Below are 15,635 nucleotides of genomic sequence, written 5' to 3'. Positions count from 1 at the left end.
TTTTTTTTAAATGGCACTTTGAGGACAGGAGGAAGTCACAAAGTCCACAAACCCATGAAGGTGTCTGCTCTCAAAGGCTGGAAATTACTGCACTGTTTAATCACCTCTCACAGTAAACGTCTCATAACAAAGGCCTGTAGAGTTTGATCTCATTCATTACAGAGTGAAGGACTTTTATTTGTTTGGTCACATCGTTATCATTTAAGAAATACTTAAAAATGGTATTTATTTTTATTTCAACATGTCAACTGTGCATTTCCAAAACAGCAGGCTTTTCAGAGGAATAAATCAGAACTGTAAACACAAGACACAGTAGAAGTTTTTTGACTTCCTACAGTCAGTTTCACAAATCCACATACTGTACATTCATAGGTGAGGTTCAGCCTGTCACCCATTTCTTTATTTCTATAATGACATAAGCATAATAAATACATCTGATTTTTAAAGGTCACTTAAAATGAGTCATGATAATTTACAGTACAGTACATTTCAGTTCAAGTGCAAAAATAACTATTTGCTTAATTCTATTTCTTCCCGTTATTTTGTTTTTAAGCTGTGTTCTGTGGTGAAGCTAGATATCCGAGTGTAGACTTTCTTCTTCCAGATGCAGTTGTGGGCAGAAGTACTGTATCATGGAGAAGTCCTCACTTTATAATTGGTCCTGCCTAATCAGAGTCAGAGAGTAAGGTGAGTTGCTCATTTTTAACTCTGTTCTTTTCTTTCCTCTCTCCTGTACTCATCCACAGTATCATACACACTATATAATTGACCTTCCTTCAGCTAAAGCAATGTTCCCTTGTCCACAGCCCTCCCCCAAGGCTTCCTATAACCTCAGGTTTCATTTTTAGCAGCAAGCTTTATGCATGAGTGAGTCACCCGGCCATTGTCGACTGTAGCTGTAATATTTACAGTAGCATGCCTGTATCTGAACTGTCCAGTGTCTGACTATGTCTTCGTGGGAAAGAATATACTGAGAATTTTTTCTTTAGTCATTGGAAAGTGTACTTACTTCTTATTTCTGTCTTTTTCATTCCTGGTTTCCTATTCACCACCTTTTCCCCTCACCAAAAACAAAACAAAACTGAACCAGTATGTAATTTTTAAAAATTGTATCCCTTCCCTAGGCACTTAAATCTTATACTGTTATTTGTAAGTAGTACTGCTTAATTAAAGAAACCCTTAGGAATTCAGTGATTTTGTGTGTTTGTTTTAGTCCATCAGCTAATTAGAGCCCACATCACTATAAAGTTGTAAATAGTGATAGAGGCTATTTACAGTATCAATATATTTCGTAAACCCTTGTCTATCAAGCCACAGGATACTAAGTTGGTTGGTTGATTTCAAATATTCCCTCCTCTGGTCTTAAAGCCCATTTAAAACAAAAGGCATTTTAAAGCTCAGCTTAGCTTGCAGTAGTCAGTAACAGCTTTCGCCACTCAAAGAATTGACTATTTTCATTTTACACCATACCCATATAAAAATATATTTGCTAGAGATATGCCAAGTTTCTGATGAAACTTTTTCCTTTTTTTTTAAACAAAAGCATAGATGCCACTAACTTTTATCTGGTTACTTTTAAAATATGTCTTAAAATTTTTTTAATTGTTCTCTTTAAGAGAAACAAAATTATAGATGTATTCTGTTTCTTCCCAGTTTGCATTAAGAACCAAATAATTAGGATAAATAATCAGAAGAGGGAAATTATATCAGCATTCACCTTGAAACACTTTCTTTCCCTCCACTCATTTAGTGTAACTGCTGGTTTCGACTCTTACTGCCCTGACAGAGAAGTCCTGTAGTCCTTAACCTACCAATCCAAGAACTGAAAGTCCTCACTGAAATCCATTTTCCCTCTGTGACTCCAGTGGGACTACGGAAGTTGACCTATTTCTGCCAATATGTACTGTAGCTTCTACGTGTGTGAGCGTGTGTGTGTGTGTGTGTATTTCTGTATTGATGAATTCAGGTGTTCAGCAGCATATGTGGTGCTGTGCTCCTCAAGGTGCTCCCTCTGTGCTGGCAGAGGAGCCCAGTTCCATGCAGGGTGTGAGATGAGCAGGACCCCTCAGTGTCCCCCAGAGGCAGGCTGAACCTGCTGGTCCTCAGTCTCCTCCCTGCGCGGGTCTACACTGGGGTGAGTGGGGCTGCTCTGCGTCTGAGATGCTGCTGCTTGAGGGGACGGCTGGCTTCTTGATGGGTCAGAAGGAGCCTCACGTGGTCCAGGCCGGGCTCCACCAGTTGGAGAAGTTTCCCGATCCTCACTGGTCCCCTGGAAGGAAAAAATAGGAGGTGCCCCATGGTCAATGCTAGCAAACTTTTTATATGCTTTCAAGTAAGATATACGAAACATGGGGAGATCATCCTGAAGTAACCACTTCAGGAAACAAGTAACAGAGGAATAAGGATAGAATGTCTTACCTTTCATCTCCTTTCCTACGTGCAACTGTCCAAGCCGCATGAAAAACACAGACACTATAAGCAGACGTATCTTGTGGATAAAGGAACTTTACTACCAACATGCCTGTTACTCCTAGGAGAACAATTTACATCAGCACATATTTACTGGGCCCCCACCAGCCACTGTGGCAAGTCACTGGGCAAGCGGCATGGAACGGGAACTCAGTCCACTTGCTAAGACCAGAGAATTCAAGGCTGGAAAGCACCTTGTCCCACAGGAAGTGAGGAAGGCATCCTCAGCCTCAGAAACACGGCCAGGAAAAGAAGGTCCTGAAATTGAGTCCTGATGTATAGTTGGGATTTTAAAGTACACACTAAAAGTTGGTTTGTAAAAATCAGGAAACATTTCTTTTTTTATGGATTTTCCTCTGAATTAGTACCCATCACTTCAAAGAGCTGAGCACCCAAAAAGAAAAACAAAAGTTTTATTTCTGTAGTTCTAAACTGTAAAAGAAAAAATATTAGTATAATGACTTCTTCATAAGAGTAGCTAAGCCATACTAGCCAGTTTTTATTAATCTTAATATATCATAAAAAATGTTAATGATACTTAAGCCTAATAGGCTTCTGTGAAAACAAGGGTGAGTATCCAAAGTAATGCAAACATTGCCATTCAGGCAGAACTCGTCTTTCCTCTGCATCACCTCCTTGCTTCACATCCTTCCTATGCTCCTCCTACCCTGATAGCTTCCTTGACTTGTGAGCAGAGGATTTGTGTGAGTTTATTATCTCGATAAGCCAATAGGATCATACATGGACTAGACTGCATTATGGTTATCAGCAAAGAATCAGATTTGGTTTAAATTAGAGAAATATTACAGGTCAGTTTACAAAATTGTGATAAATTTAATTGAGGTAGTTCAAATTAAGGCAATTACTCAAACTACTCTTAAAGTCTTTCCCCTTTATTTTTCTCCTCCTGTGTCCTCTGAAGCTACTCTAGATACAGAGCTGACATTCATCAAGTGAAAGGGAGTGATTAATAAAAACACAGGGGAAGTAGACTCATTACTTTGGCTAAACTGTTCACAGAAGTTACGCTTAAACATTTTCCAAAAGCATTATATAGCTTCAGTTACAATTACCTACAGTGTTTTTATCCATGCGATTCGACGCTACTCAGGAGAGACCACGCCTCTAGGGACAAGAAAAACCACTTTTTATCTTTCAGGTGAGCCCGCTAGCAAAACCACATTTCCACTGAGTTAGGTGTCCTGTCAGACCCATTTAGTGGCTCAGAGTGTTACTTAATTTATCAGATATTTACTGAGGTCCTATTATATAGAATGTCCCCATTAGAATTTTTAAATTACAGAGATTAATATATAATTCACCAAGGCAAGAACCATATATCCATACTGTAACTAATGTCCACCAAAACAGACATTTCAAAGAAATATAAAATCAGAATGGATTTATTTTCTTTCTTTCAAGAGGTACTGTCTTCTCTGTGAGGCCTTCCTGAACCGCATAAGGCAGAATTTTCCCTCTATGGAACCTTGTATACACCTCTATAATACACTTGTCACAAAGCACTGAAATTATTTGTCTGCATGTCTATTTCCCCCACCAGACCTCCCATAAATCTTGTTGAATGAATAACTGAATAACTGAAACAACTGAGCCTGCTTAAGGCAAGGCAGCAGAGGAACTTTCTACCTGTAAAGGCTGTATCTCAGAAGCACGGTTGTCTCTTGTTAGCTGCATCATCTCTTTGATTTGGTAGAGTGCGTAAACAAAGGTCACCCAGGGAGAGGAGCTGACACCCCAGGCTGGCTTGTTCACATCCTCCTGTTCTTCCTGGTGCTTGGTTTTCTTAGGTGGAAGTCTGGGCTCAACGCGTGGCAGAACATCTTCTGTCTGTTGCTGGACCAAGTCGATGGTTGCTATGGGAACAGGACTAGAAGGAACAGGAATCCTTTCTGCCAGCATCGTCTTGTCTGGAGAGAAAGCCATGTTTAAATCGTTTCTCAGAGTTTTTACATATTTAAACAGATGTATGTATGTATGTATAAATAAATAATAAAAACTGAACAAATGGACAACCTCGATAAGCCCGTTCTAGTATGCTTGGGAATGTTGATAAGTTGCCGTGTAACAAGGGCGGCTTCTCTACTTGGCGCAAGTACTGAGCAAATGAATGTGATGTTTACCTTCCAGGGTCTCCTTACAGGGCTTAACAGACATTAACTTATATTTATTTATGAAATGTATTGGTTCAGTTAACGTATATAACATCTGTGGGGCATAGGTTATAGTGAATGTTGCCTTAGGCCCACTTACAGGATTGAGATTTTTAAAGATAAGCATCAAAATAGGAAAAATCACACAGTAGCTGCCTTTATTGGCCTTTTACTGAAGGCATGGACTAAGCTGCCTAAGAGAGATGATCTAGTTAGGATTATAAAAGAACAAGAATAAGAAAAGTCAGTACTGGTCTTTCCTTCTGAGTAACTTGTTGGAATTAAAATCTGTCTCTGGGGTTTCTGTAACAAGTTAGTTTTTCTCTTAACAGAAGCACTTCGGGTACTTGAGGCAAATGCTCCTCAAAGGACAGGACACCATAGAAGATCAGCCCTGTTCCAGGACCCAAGAGCTGAGAAAGAATATTTGTTTTAATGGTTGGCCTTCTTCATTGAAAAAAAAAAACTTGATTCCCCCAAAAAGTTGAAAGCTGGTTCTCATCAACACATTATATTGGATATAACCTTCTTTCTGTATGATACGTTTAAGAAGGCCACGCCTAATTAAGGGAAAACTTCAAATTTAAGGTTTAGACATTTTTATCAAATGAAGGTAAAAGCACAGAGATTAATCCCACTTCCTATCGCTAACAGTAAAATTACTGTATAATCCTATACATATCTGATTTAAATTTTAAATCTCTTTAGAATACCAGAGAAATTTAAAACCAATACTTTCCCCAGTACCTTGTACCGTAAAACAAAACAAAAGCAAGCTGCCTAAAACAACCAGTTCTTTTCAACATAGCAAGTGGCTTCTCTCCAGCAATGGTGCACGAGTTCACTGATAACACCCCCGAGAAAATCTAGCCATGCAGGTCTGTGGTACACTCTGTTTCCACCTCTGGGTTTCTGAGGGGTATGTGTAGAATTCCCCACGGCTTCAACCTTTAGAACCGTTAAAGAACAATGAACATGCTTACCTTCTTCCTCATCTGGCACCGCCAGCCACTGGATCAGGGCAAAGAACAGGAGGATCACCAGGCAGGCCATGCCAATTCCTCGGAATGTTGCAGCAGCCCCTGTGGAAACAAACAGCACTCTGTAGAGTGATTCCCGGAAAGACAGGTAGCCCTCATCCAAAACTGTCAATGTTCTAAAGTTCAGGGCAAAGGCAGCAGAGCAAAGAATGGCAAATGGCCATTAGCTTCATATAGTAGGAAAAGCACAGGTCTGGGCAGGTGTCAAGAGATCCAAGTGCTGGTGTTGGATATCTGTCATTGATCAAATTTTAAAACTGCATTTATAAAATAAAGGACTGTCTCCGAGTGCCATTTTAAAATTCAGTGGTGCTCTCTTCATAAAGACAATTTACCTAACTATATATTAAACAACCTTATTAATCTGTAATTAGAACAGCCGAGCTCAAGTAGTGCTATATGTTCAGACATCTCTGAGCCCACCTTCTAGGGACCTGAATACTCAAGATTCCTGGAGCAGAATAATGCCATCTCCACCTCAGCCCCGCCCTTGTATTTCCAATAAGGGAGATCTGGCAGGGCAGACAGACTGTGTTGTCACAGATGCAGTGACGTTACCAAAGCCAGCATATAGTTAGATTTTTTTGGTTCAAAATCTCCTGATGGAACAACAATGATGAACTCTCTTTCCTCTAGCATTATTATCAGCAGGTTTAGGGTACTTTACTTCAAACCAAAAGCACATGTGATTATTCATTTGTTTGGCTCCTTTGAGCTATCTGTGTAGCATCGCATTAAGCTGTCAGAGAAGCGTGCACGGTTACAAGCTGGCTCTAATCATCTTAACTACTGAAGCATACTGCTCTGCAATTTTGACTACCATGAAAGCTAGAAAGAGAATATATGAACAATGGAGTTTAGCTTCTGGCAATCTTCAGTAATAATTTGAGTGTTTATTGAGGGGTTGCTAAAAAAATTTGTTAAGTTTTCATCAAAGAAGAAAGAGAAAAAGAGAAAACCATTCTTACCAAAATAATTGACTAACACGCCTCCGATCATGGCTCCACAACCTCTCCCCAAACCCAGATGAAGGCCCTGCAGGATGCCCTGAGCAGATGTCCTCAGCTCTGGGGGAACCGCAGCGCTGAGATAAGAGATGCAGGCTGCCCAGATGGCCGCGTGTGTCACTCCTGGAGAGGAAGAGGAGCGGGCAGGGTGACCGATCAGCACTCCTTACATTACTCTTTTTTGGAACATGAGTTATTTACTTAACTATATATATATATGTGTGTGTGTGTGTGTGTGTGTATATATATACACACACATATACATACCTAATAAAGATAAATATTTTGTGGTAAAATATACATAACAATATTTATCGTTCAAACATTTTTAAGTGCATGGTTCAGTGGCTTTAAGTACATTCACGGTGTTGTGCAACCATCACTACCGTCCATCTCCAGAATTTTTTTATCATCCCAAACTGAAATTCAGCACCCGTTAAACAATACTACCTCCAGGCCCTGAGAAACACCACTTACCTTCTGTCTCTATGAATATGACTATGACTGCTCTGGGTACCTCATATAAGTGGAATCATACAGTGTTTGTCCTTTGGTGTCTGGCTTATTTCACTTAGCACAATGTCTTCAGCGTTCATCCATGTTGTAGCATGTGCCAGAATTTCCTTTTTAGGGCTAAAGGATATGTAGCCTTGTAACTTTTTTATCCATTCATCTGTTAATGGACATTTGGGCGGTTTCCCCCTTTTGGCTATTGTGAATGCTGCTGCTGTGAACGCTGATGGGCAAGTATCTCAGTCCCCGCTGTCAGTTCTTTCGGGTCTATACCTAGAAGTGGAATTACTAGGTCATATGGTAATAATATATTTAATACTGTGAGGGGCTGTTTTCCACAGTAGCTGCACCATTTTACATTACTACTAGAAATGCACAAGAGTTCCAATTTTTCCACATCTCACCAGATGTTATTTTCTGTGTTTTTTTATAATAGCAATCCTAATGGGTATGAAGTGGTATCTCATTGTGCTTTTGATTTGCATTCCCTAATGGCTAGTGATATTGATCATCTTTTTATGTGTTTTTTGGCCATTTGTAAATCGTTAGAGAAAGTCTTTTGTCCATTTTCAAATTGGGTTGTTTGGGTTTTTTGCTGTTGAGTTGTCAGAGTTCCTTATATATTTTGGATATTGACCTCTTACTGGGTACCAGACGTATAGATCAACGGAACAGAATAGACCCCAGAAATAAACCCATGCATGTACAGTCAATCAATCTACAACAAAGGAGACAAGAATATACAGTGGAGAGAAGACAGGCTCTTCAACAAGTGGTGTTGGGAAAGCTGGACAGCTACGTGTAAATCAATGAAACCAGAACACTCCCTCATGCCATATACAAAAAATAAACTCAAAATGGTTTAAAGACCTAAATGTAAGACATGACACCATAAAGTTCCTATAAGAGAATATAGGCAAAACATTCTCAGACATAAATCGTAGCAATAGTTTCTTAGATCAGTCTCCCAAGGCAAAAGAAATAAAACAAAAATAAACAAATGGGACTTGATCAAACTTAAAAGGTTTTGCACAGCAAAGGAAACCATCAACAAAATGAAAAGACAACCTAAGAAATGGGAGAAAATATTTGTAAATGATGCAGCCAACAAGGAGTTAATATCCAAAATATATAAACAGCTCATACAACTCAATATCATAAAAACAAGCCAATCAAAATACGGGCAGAAGACCTAAATAGAAATTTCTCCAAAGAAGACATACAGATGGCCAACATGCACATGAAAAGATGCTCATCACTGCTAATTATCAGAGAAATGCAAATCAAAACCACAATGAAGTATCACCTCACATGGGTCAGAATGGCCATCGTTAAAAAGTCTGGAGAGGGTGTGGAGTAAAAGGAACCCTCCTACACTGTTGGTGGGAATGTAAATTGGTACAAACACTATGGAAAACAGTATGGCGTTTCCTATAAAAGCTAAAAATAGAGGTACCAATCCCACTCCTGGGTATATATCTGGAAAAAATTCTAATTTGAAAAGGTACGTGCACCCCAATGTTCATAGCAGCACTATTTACAATAGCCAAGACACGAAAGCAACCCAAATGCCCATCAACAGATGACTGGCTTAAGAAGATGTGGTGTGTATATATATATATATATATATATATATGCATACATACATACATACACAGTGGAATAATAGCCATAAAAAAGAATGAAATATTACCATTTGCAGCAACATGTATGGACCTAGAAATATTATACTTAGTGAAGTAAATCAGACAAAGACAAATACTATACGGTATCGCTTATATGTGGAATCTAAAAAATTATACAAATAAATCTATATACAAACCAGAAACAGACTCACACAGAAAACAAACATGGTTACCAAAAGTGAGAGGGAGGGCAGGAGGGGTGACAAATTAGGAGTATGGGATTAACAGATACTAACTACTGTACATAAGGAGATAAGCAACAAGGATTTACTTATAGCATAGGAAATTATATTCCGTATCTTATAACAACTTATAATGGAATATAATCTGAAAAAAATATAAGTGAATCACTTTGCTGTAATCTGAAACTAACACAGTATTGTAAATGAACTGTACTTCACTTTTAAAAGGTTATTTCCGGGCTTCCCTGGTGGCACAGTGGTTGAGAGTCTGCCTGCCAATGCAGGGGACACGGGTTCGTGCCCCGGTCCGGGAAGATCCCACATGCTGTGGAGCGGAGCGGCTGGGCCCGTGAGCCACAACTACTGAGCCTGCGCGTCTGGAGCTTGTGCTCCGCAACAAGAGAGGCCGCGGCAGTGAGAGGCCCGCGCACCGCGATGAAGAGTGGCCCCCGCTCGCCGCAACTAGAGAAAGCCCACGCACAGAAAAGAAGACCCAGCACAGCCAAAAATAAATAAATAAATGAAATTTAAAAAACAAACAAAAAAGGTTATTTCCAATTTTTTCCATTATAATTAGCACTATGATTAACATTTTTGGAGATACAGCTTTTTTTTTTTTTTTTTTGGTACGCGGACCTCTCACTGTTGTGGCCTCTCCCGTTGCGGAGCACAGGCTCCGGACGCGCAGGCTCAGTGGCCATGGCTCACGGGCCCAGCCACTCCGCGGCATGTGGGATCTTCCCGGACCGGGGCACGAACCCGTGTCCCCTGCATCGGCAGGCGGACTCTCAACCACTGTGCCACCAGGGAGGCCCTGGAGATACAGCTTTTTACATATCTTATTTACATTGGCTATAATTCTACAAGTGGGGTTAATGATTCAAAGAATATAAATTTTTTTTTGCCTTTTAATATACAGCTCCAGTTTGTTTTCCAAGAGTGTAGAGACTATTTACAATGCCTCATTACCAGTTTCATTATATCCTCACCATTTGTTGGCAGGGAGGGGAGGGTAAAGATAACAGGTGAAAGAAAATTTGATTATTTTAATGTACAGCAACTGTGCATTGTGTGAATTTAAATCTTTACTAGAGCACGGCTTTAAGTGTAATAGGAAGAGGGACTTCCTTGGTGGTCCAGTGGTAAAGAATCCACCTTCCAATGCAGGGGACGTGGGTTCGATCCCTGGTCGGGGAACTAAGATCCCACATGCCGCGGGGCAGCTGAGCCCATGCGCCACAACTATTGAACTCGCACGCCCCAATGAGAGAGCCCACGTGCCACAAACTAAAGAGCCCACATGCCCTGGAGCCCACGTGCCACAACTAGAGAGAGAAAACCTGCACGCCACAGCTAGAGGGAAACCCGAGCAGACTGCATGCCATAACGAAAAAGATCCCACATGCCTCAACAAAGATCCCGTATGCCACAACTCAGACCCAATGCAGCCAAAAAACTAATAAGGAAAATAAATGTAATAGGAAGATATTGTCACAACAGGTTTTATAGATAGCTGGAAAGGATTAAGAGATCATCTGGTTCTGCCTAGATTAAGTCTTGGACTTGCCTCCTGAAAAATAATCTCATTTGGAGATAATATCAACAGAAACTCAACCTATGTTTTAGAAAATTAAACTGAAAGATTAATATTCATTTAAGATTTAATCTGACAGTCTGCTTCTGCCCAAAATAAAATAACAGGGACTGGATTTACTTCCTTCTTGAAACAACAAACAACTGGACAAAATATATGAAACAATAGTTCCCAAGACACTGGACATCACTAACAAAGACAGTGATCTCAGAGAGATGGGAAACAATGAGGCGCTCCAGCTTACTGCCTGGTCAGAGTTTGAAAGCTACAGGGCACAGAGGGGGAACCAGTGAGTTGAAGAGATGGAGCCGACAGTCTGGGGAGACCAAGGCAGCTGGAGCTCCAGGTCAGAGTACCAGAGAGCAGAGAGTTTAACAGCAACTCCAGAGATCTGCAGATGGTTTCCCTCAAGTATTCAGCAGAGTACTGATTAGCAAGAGCGTGTATAGAAACTATCCAAAGCCAGGGAAAGAACCGCCCCAAAAGCATTACAGAAAGCATTCCTCAGAACCCATACAGGGCTGGGAATAATACCTGTTTCCACCAGCCACACTGGAAAAACTCATGATTCCTGGGATTGGTAGAGTACTCAAAAGGGTCTTGTGTTAGTATTATGAAAGGGTTAGCCCTAGTTTAAACACTGCTCTGGTACCACCTAAGTAATGTTTAAAAGCAAGACGCAAAAGGATCACACTAGTTCCAAGTAATCTAGTTGTGTCCCAGAACAAATCTCAAGAATATCTGTAGGAATACAAAAATATCCAGCACCTAACAAGGTAAGATTCACAATGTCGGACATATAATCAAATTACCAGGATGATTTTACTTAAGTAGATCCATAATAGAATAAACACTATTTTCACTGGGTATATTAGATTATATGCCCTATAGTAAACTGAGAAATATCAAAATAATTTTTCTTATATGTTTCAGTAATCATTTCAAGTAGGCTGTTTTTTAACTAGAAAGATGGAAGAGGCAGTATGCACACTTAATTTCCACAGAATTCAAATGAAGTGTTTGCTTTATCTGACTAAACAACTGCAGTACCTTAGATAATGCCAGCCTTCTCAGAATTGAATAATGCCTGGATAGAGTCTTAACTGTAAATGTTGACACAGTAATACACAATTAAAATATTATATGTTTTAAAGAATAGATTATTAAAGATGCAGCTAACTCCATTTCTTTTCAGATATGCATAGTTTTTCATTAACACTAAGGAAAAAACTCAAAAATATTATGAGAAATAAAATGAAATTTATTCAACATTAATTAGATTCAATAGTAACATCCAGCATAGATTTTGGCAATTATTTCTTAAAGATGAATCATCAAAGACCTGAAACCACATCAGATGGTTGTCAATTAACTTTAGTGGTGATGCCAAGTCTATTGTTATGTCTATATTTGACCAATCAATTACAGGATTTACAAGTAGACAAAGATGGGTCTATGTATTTATGTGACCAAAACAGTAACAAATATATTTTTGCTGTAATTCTAGATCAAATATAATTCTAGCAGTTATTCTCTTAAATGTGAAGGCTTGGACACACACAAAATCTTCCAATAATAGGGTTTCTTTTTTTTTTTCCAATTCTAAGGGTTTTCTAAACCTTTGAGTCTTCTAAGATAATTAAAGCATTTTCCAGCAGGATGACTTAAATTAGGATACTTTTAAACTATTGTTAAAATTTGTTGGCTGGTATTACGTGGCAGTTATACAAGATTCTCTGTAGTTAGAATCCCAGAGTTTCCTCATTGCTTTTTTGGGACTGATTAGATCATTGGAACACTCTTTAAAGCAACTCAGGGCATTAACTGAAGGGAAAAATAGTAAAGCATTTAGTAAAAAATTTTTTCTCTGGTACTAAAAGCAGAAGAATGAAAGCCATTTGGCTTGTATGTTCCAACATTTTCCAGGGTAGATGTAGAATTAAAATTGGTTTCTCTGAACTACCTTTATTTCAAAATATCATGTAAAAAGAAGAATCCATATTACTTCCTAGAAAAGAACCAGCAAATGTAAATCCACAAGAGGGGACTGGATTGATAACAATACCTCGTATACAAATGACAATTGTGGAGTTTTGGTTCTTGTTCTTAAACTTGAATATGCAACCTAGTAATCATATTAATAATCTGAAACGCTTGCCAATATTTTTACTACACTTGTGTTCTGGTCCTCTACAATAAAGCAATCTAGAAATCTAAAAAAATAAATTCCACCATTTTCCGTATTTGTAAAATGGTATTTTAGGTATAAAACAATTTTCCTTTAAAATTTAGAGGGTAGAAGATATCATAAGCAGAAAAAAGAAAATGTTTCTACTTCTTTCCCTTTTATTAGAGAACTGTGAAAAAGGAGTAGATGATTATTCTCTACATGATGAAATAAATAAGCAAATGTATTGTGTCACTGGTAAATGTGTTTACCCTAGAGCTATACCTTTTTAAACCTTTTAGTATGAGGTAACTAAGTTGGTGGATCAAACAGTAAGAATAAAAGGATGTTACCTCCGTGACTGACAGTAGTAACAAAGGCACATGAATTGACTCTCCTTGCAATGTTATTAACTCTTCCTTGGCTACTTGTTACAAAACTACTGATAATTTTGAGTGGCAATTCAACACCAACTCACATAACAGGTGCTTAATAAATATGTTTGAGTGGCAATTCAACACCATATGTTAACTGACAACAAATAACGCTCGAAGACCACATAGGTCACGGAAACTTAGCTTCTCAGTCCTTTCTTACCTTTACTGTGGTCCCTTGGGATTACCTTCAAGGCTAACAGAAACTCAGAGATATTTTCATACCACCTACTGCCAAGACCTTAACTGTTTGTGAATACACTACATTTGAATAACCTAGAACCATGAGAAATAATTATGATTAACATTTAATTTCTCTCATTAATAACGTTATTACAGCAGCTTACTCTACCAGGAGCTGTGCTACGTATTTTACAAAGATTATCTCCTTTATTCTTCCTAGTAATCGGTACCATTTTTTTCTTCATTTTCCAAAAAGGCACAGAGGGATTAAAGTGCCTTGTTCAAAGTGACACAGACAACAGGGTAGTGGAACAGGATTTGAACCCAAGGTGTCTAAGCTCGGAACTTCAGTGCTTAAGTACTATACTACACATCCTCATAATCACTGTTAAAAGTATTCTATAATAAATGTAATCATCTAATTTGAGAGGTTTTCTTGATAATATCAAACATGCCCAATAATGTATCAATTTTTTAAAAATGTACATTCTTACTACCTTCTTCCCCTCCCTCCTAAAAGAGTTCACATCACACATAGTATCAAGTTTTTTATATGCCCCAAATAACTCTTTACCTTATAATATTCAACATTCTTACCTGATCCTGCAACACGAATTTCAAGATTATTCAGTCTTGGCCCACAAGAATGCTCTATTGCAATACATGGCATGTACTGATATGAACAAGAAAAAATCCTTGCTTCCCAAGCAGACAGCTGCTTTTTGTACAGTGCTGCTTGGCTTGGGGGAATCACATCATAATGGCATGGGAGGGGTGAGAACTGATGCGGTATCGGGGAGCTAGTATTGTTTGTTTTGTTTTTCTTGCTCTGCCACTGACTTGTGCTTACTGAACACAACACACATATCCCTTTAGCAGTGGCACACCAAAGCAGTTGTGACAAACCTTTCCCATTGATGGACCAAAGCATACATTTCAATTAGCTCAGTGTACCTCTCAAATGCTGAGATTAAAAAAAGTTTCTGAAAGATCAACCTGGTAAAAACCAGTAAGAGACTACTCTTCAAACAACAACGCAAGAAAACAAAAACCAAACCAAAGCAAAAACAAACCCTCCACTGGGCAGGCGATAAAAGGAGGCAGTATTGGTTAAGGTAATGCTCCTGTTGTAAGAGAGAAACCTCAGAATCTTAGTGGTTTCACCCATTAGATGTTTTCTTTTCTTGCCCATATAAAGTCCAATGGTCAAGGCACAGGAAAAGTAACAGCTCTGCTTCACATAGTCATTCAGGGACCCAGGCTGCAGAGACTCTGTCTTCTTCCTCACATGGTTACCTGGGCACCGATATCCAGCAAAGGACGGAAGAGAGGATGGCACATGGAAAATTTTATGGGCTGAGTTTAGAAGTGACACGTCATTCCTGCTTACATTCCACTGGGCGAATCAGTCATATGCTCATACCTAAGTGCAAGGAAGGCTAGGAAGTGGAGTCCAGTGTGTGTCCATGAAGAAAAGGAAATAGCAGGTGAACAACAAGCCAGTATCTCTGCCAAAGTCAGGGCCACCAACAGCAATGGACCTTCCAGAAAGAGTAGAGGACCCCACAAAGAGCAGTGGACCTAGCAGAAGCTTCATGAACCTTCTTGTGTCGCATGAAAGAGACTTTATATATGACACGCAACAATCAGCACTTCCACGCCCACCCATGTGCAGCACTGCAAGAATCTCCTGCATTCATTCACTCAACAGTCCTTACTGAGCACCCAGACCACGTGCCAGAGCCCCTGCTCTGCACTGAGACTGTGACAATATACAGAACACGTGTTTAACCACCACAGAGCTTATAGGCTGGCGGGTGGAAGGGGGCAGGATTTACCTGAAGGAGGAGCAGACTGAGCTCCTTGGGGAGCTCATACCAGGACCTGGCACTGGGCTTGACACGTAACAGCAGCTGAGCAAAAGAGAGCTGAAACGAAACTGAGCAGGCAGTGGCCTGCGGGCTGGGATATAAGGAAGAAAGCACTTGTGGATAAAAGGCACCCTGGGTAACAATGGAGAAAACTTCCAACTCCCACGTATGAGTAAAAACGGAAAGAAGAAATGAAGTTTCAATAAGCTTCACTTTGCAAGTTTAAAAAAAGAAAGACATGTAAGTTGCTTTAAAAAAAGAAGTCTATAACTAATACAACAATGTTTTGGGGGCCTTTGTGAATTTTACATGCTGGCGT

The 15,635-nt window shown here is 39.4% G+C and overlaps 2 protein-coding genes across 5 annotated transcripts in view; one reads left to right on the top strand and one right to left on the bottom strand.

Moving 5' to 3' along the window:
• NEMP2 (nuclear envelope integral membrane protein 2) overlaps positions 1–9,628 on the top strand; it is a 47,423-nt gene extending 37,795 nt beyond the window's left edge. For 3 of the 4 annotated variants that reach the window (XM_079924051.1, XM_079924047.1, XM_079924049.1), the window contains 2 exons: positions 605–687; positions 4,278–4,413. The gene's annotated coding sequence lies outside the window, so the exon portion shown is untranslated. Of the gene's footprint in view, positions 1–604; positions 688–4,277; positions 4,414–9,295 lie in introns of those variants that run through there. The other variant, XM_079924048.1, reaches the window with a different exon arrangement.
• Positions 2,051–15,635, bottom strand: part of MFSD6 (major facilitator superfamily domain containing 6) — a 71,882-nt gene continuing 58,297 nt past the window's right edge. Inside the window, exons 4-7 of the mRNA XM_079924046.1 lie at positions 6,649–6,810; positions 5,624–5,722; positions 4,117–4,397; positions 2,051–2,269 (exon numbers count right to left, since the gene is read on the bottom strand). Coding sequence (XP_079780172.1) covers positions 2,066–2,269; positions 4,117–4,397; positions 5,624–5,722; positions 6,649–6,810 — 746 coding nt within the window. The 3' untranslated portion in view covers positions 2,051–2,065. The remainder of the gene's footprint in view (positions 2,270–4,116; positions 4,398–5,623; positions 5,723–6,648; positions 6,811–15,635) is intronic.

This window comes from Stenella coeruleoalba (assembly GCF_951394435.1).
Source record: "Stenella coeruleoalba genome assembly, chromosome: 6".
In the NCBI taxonomy this organism is placed as follows: Eukaryota; Metazoa; Chordata; class Mammalia; order Artiodactyla; family Delphinidae; genus Stenella; species Stenella coeruleoalba.
The sequence above is the reverse complement of the archived record's forward strand: the minus strand, read 5'-3'. Positions and strand labels throughout refer to the sequence as shown.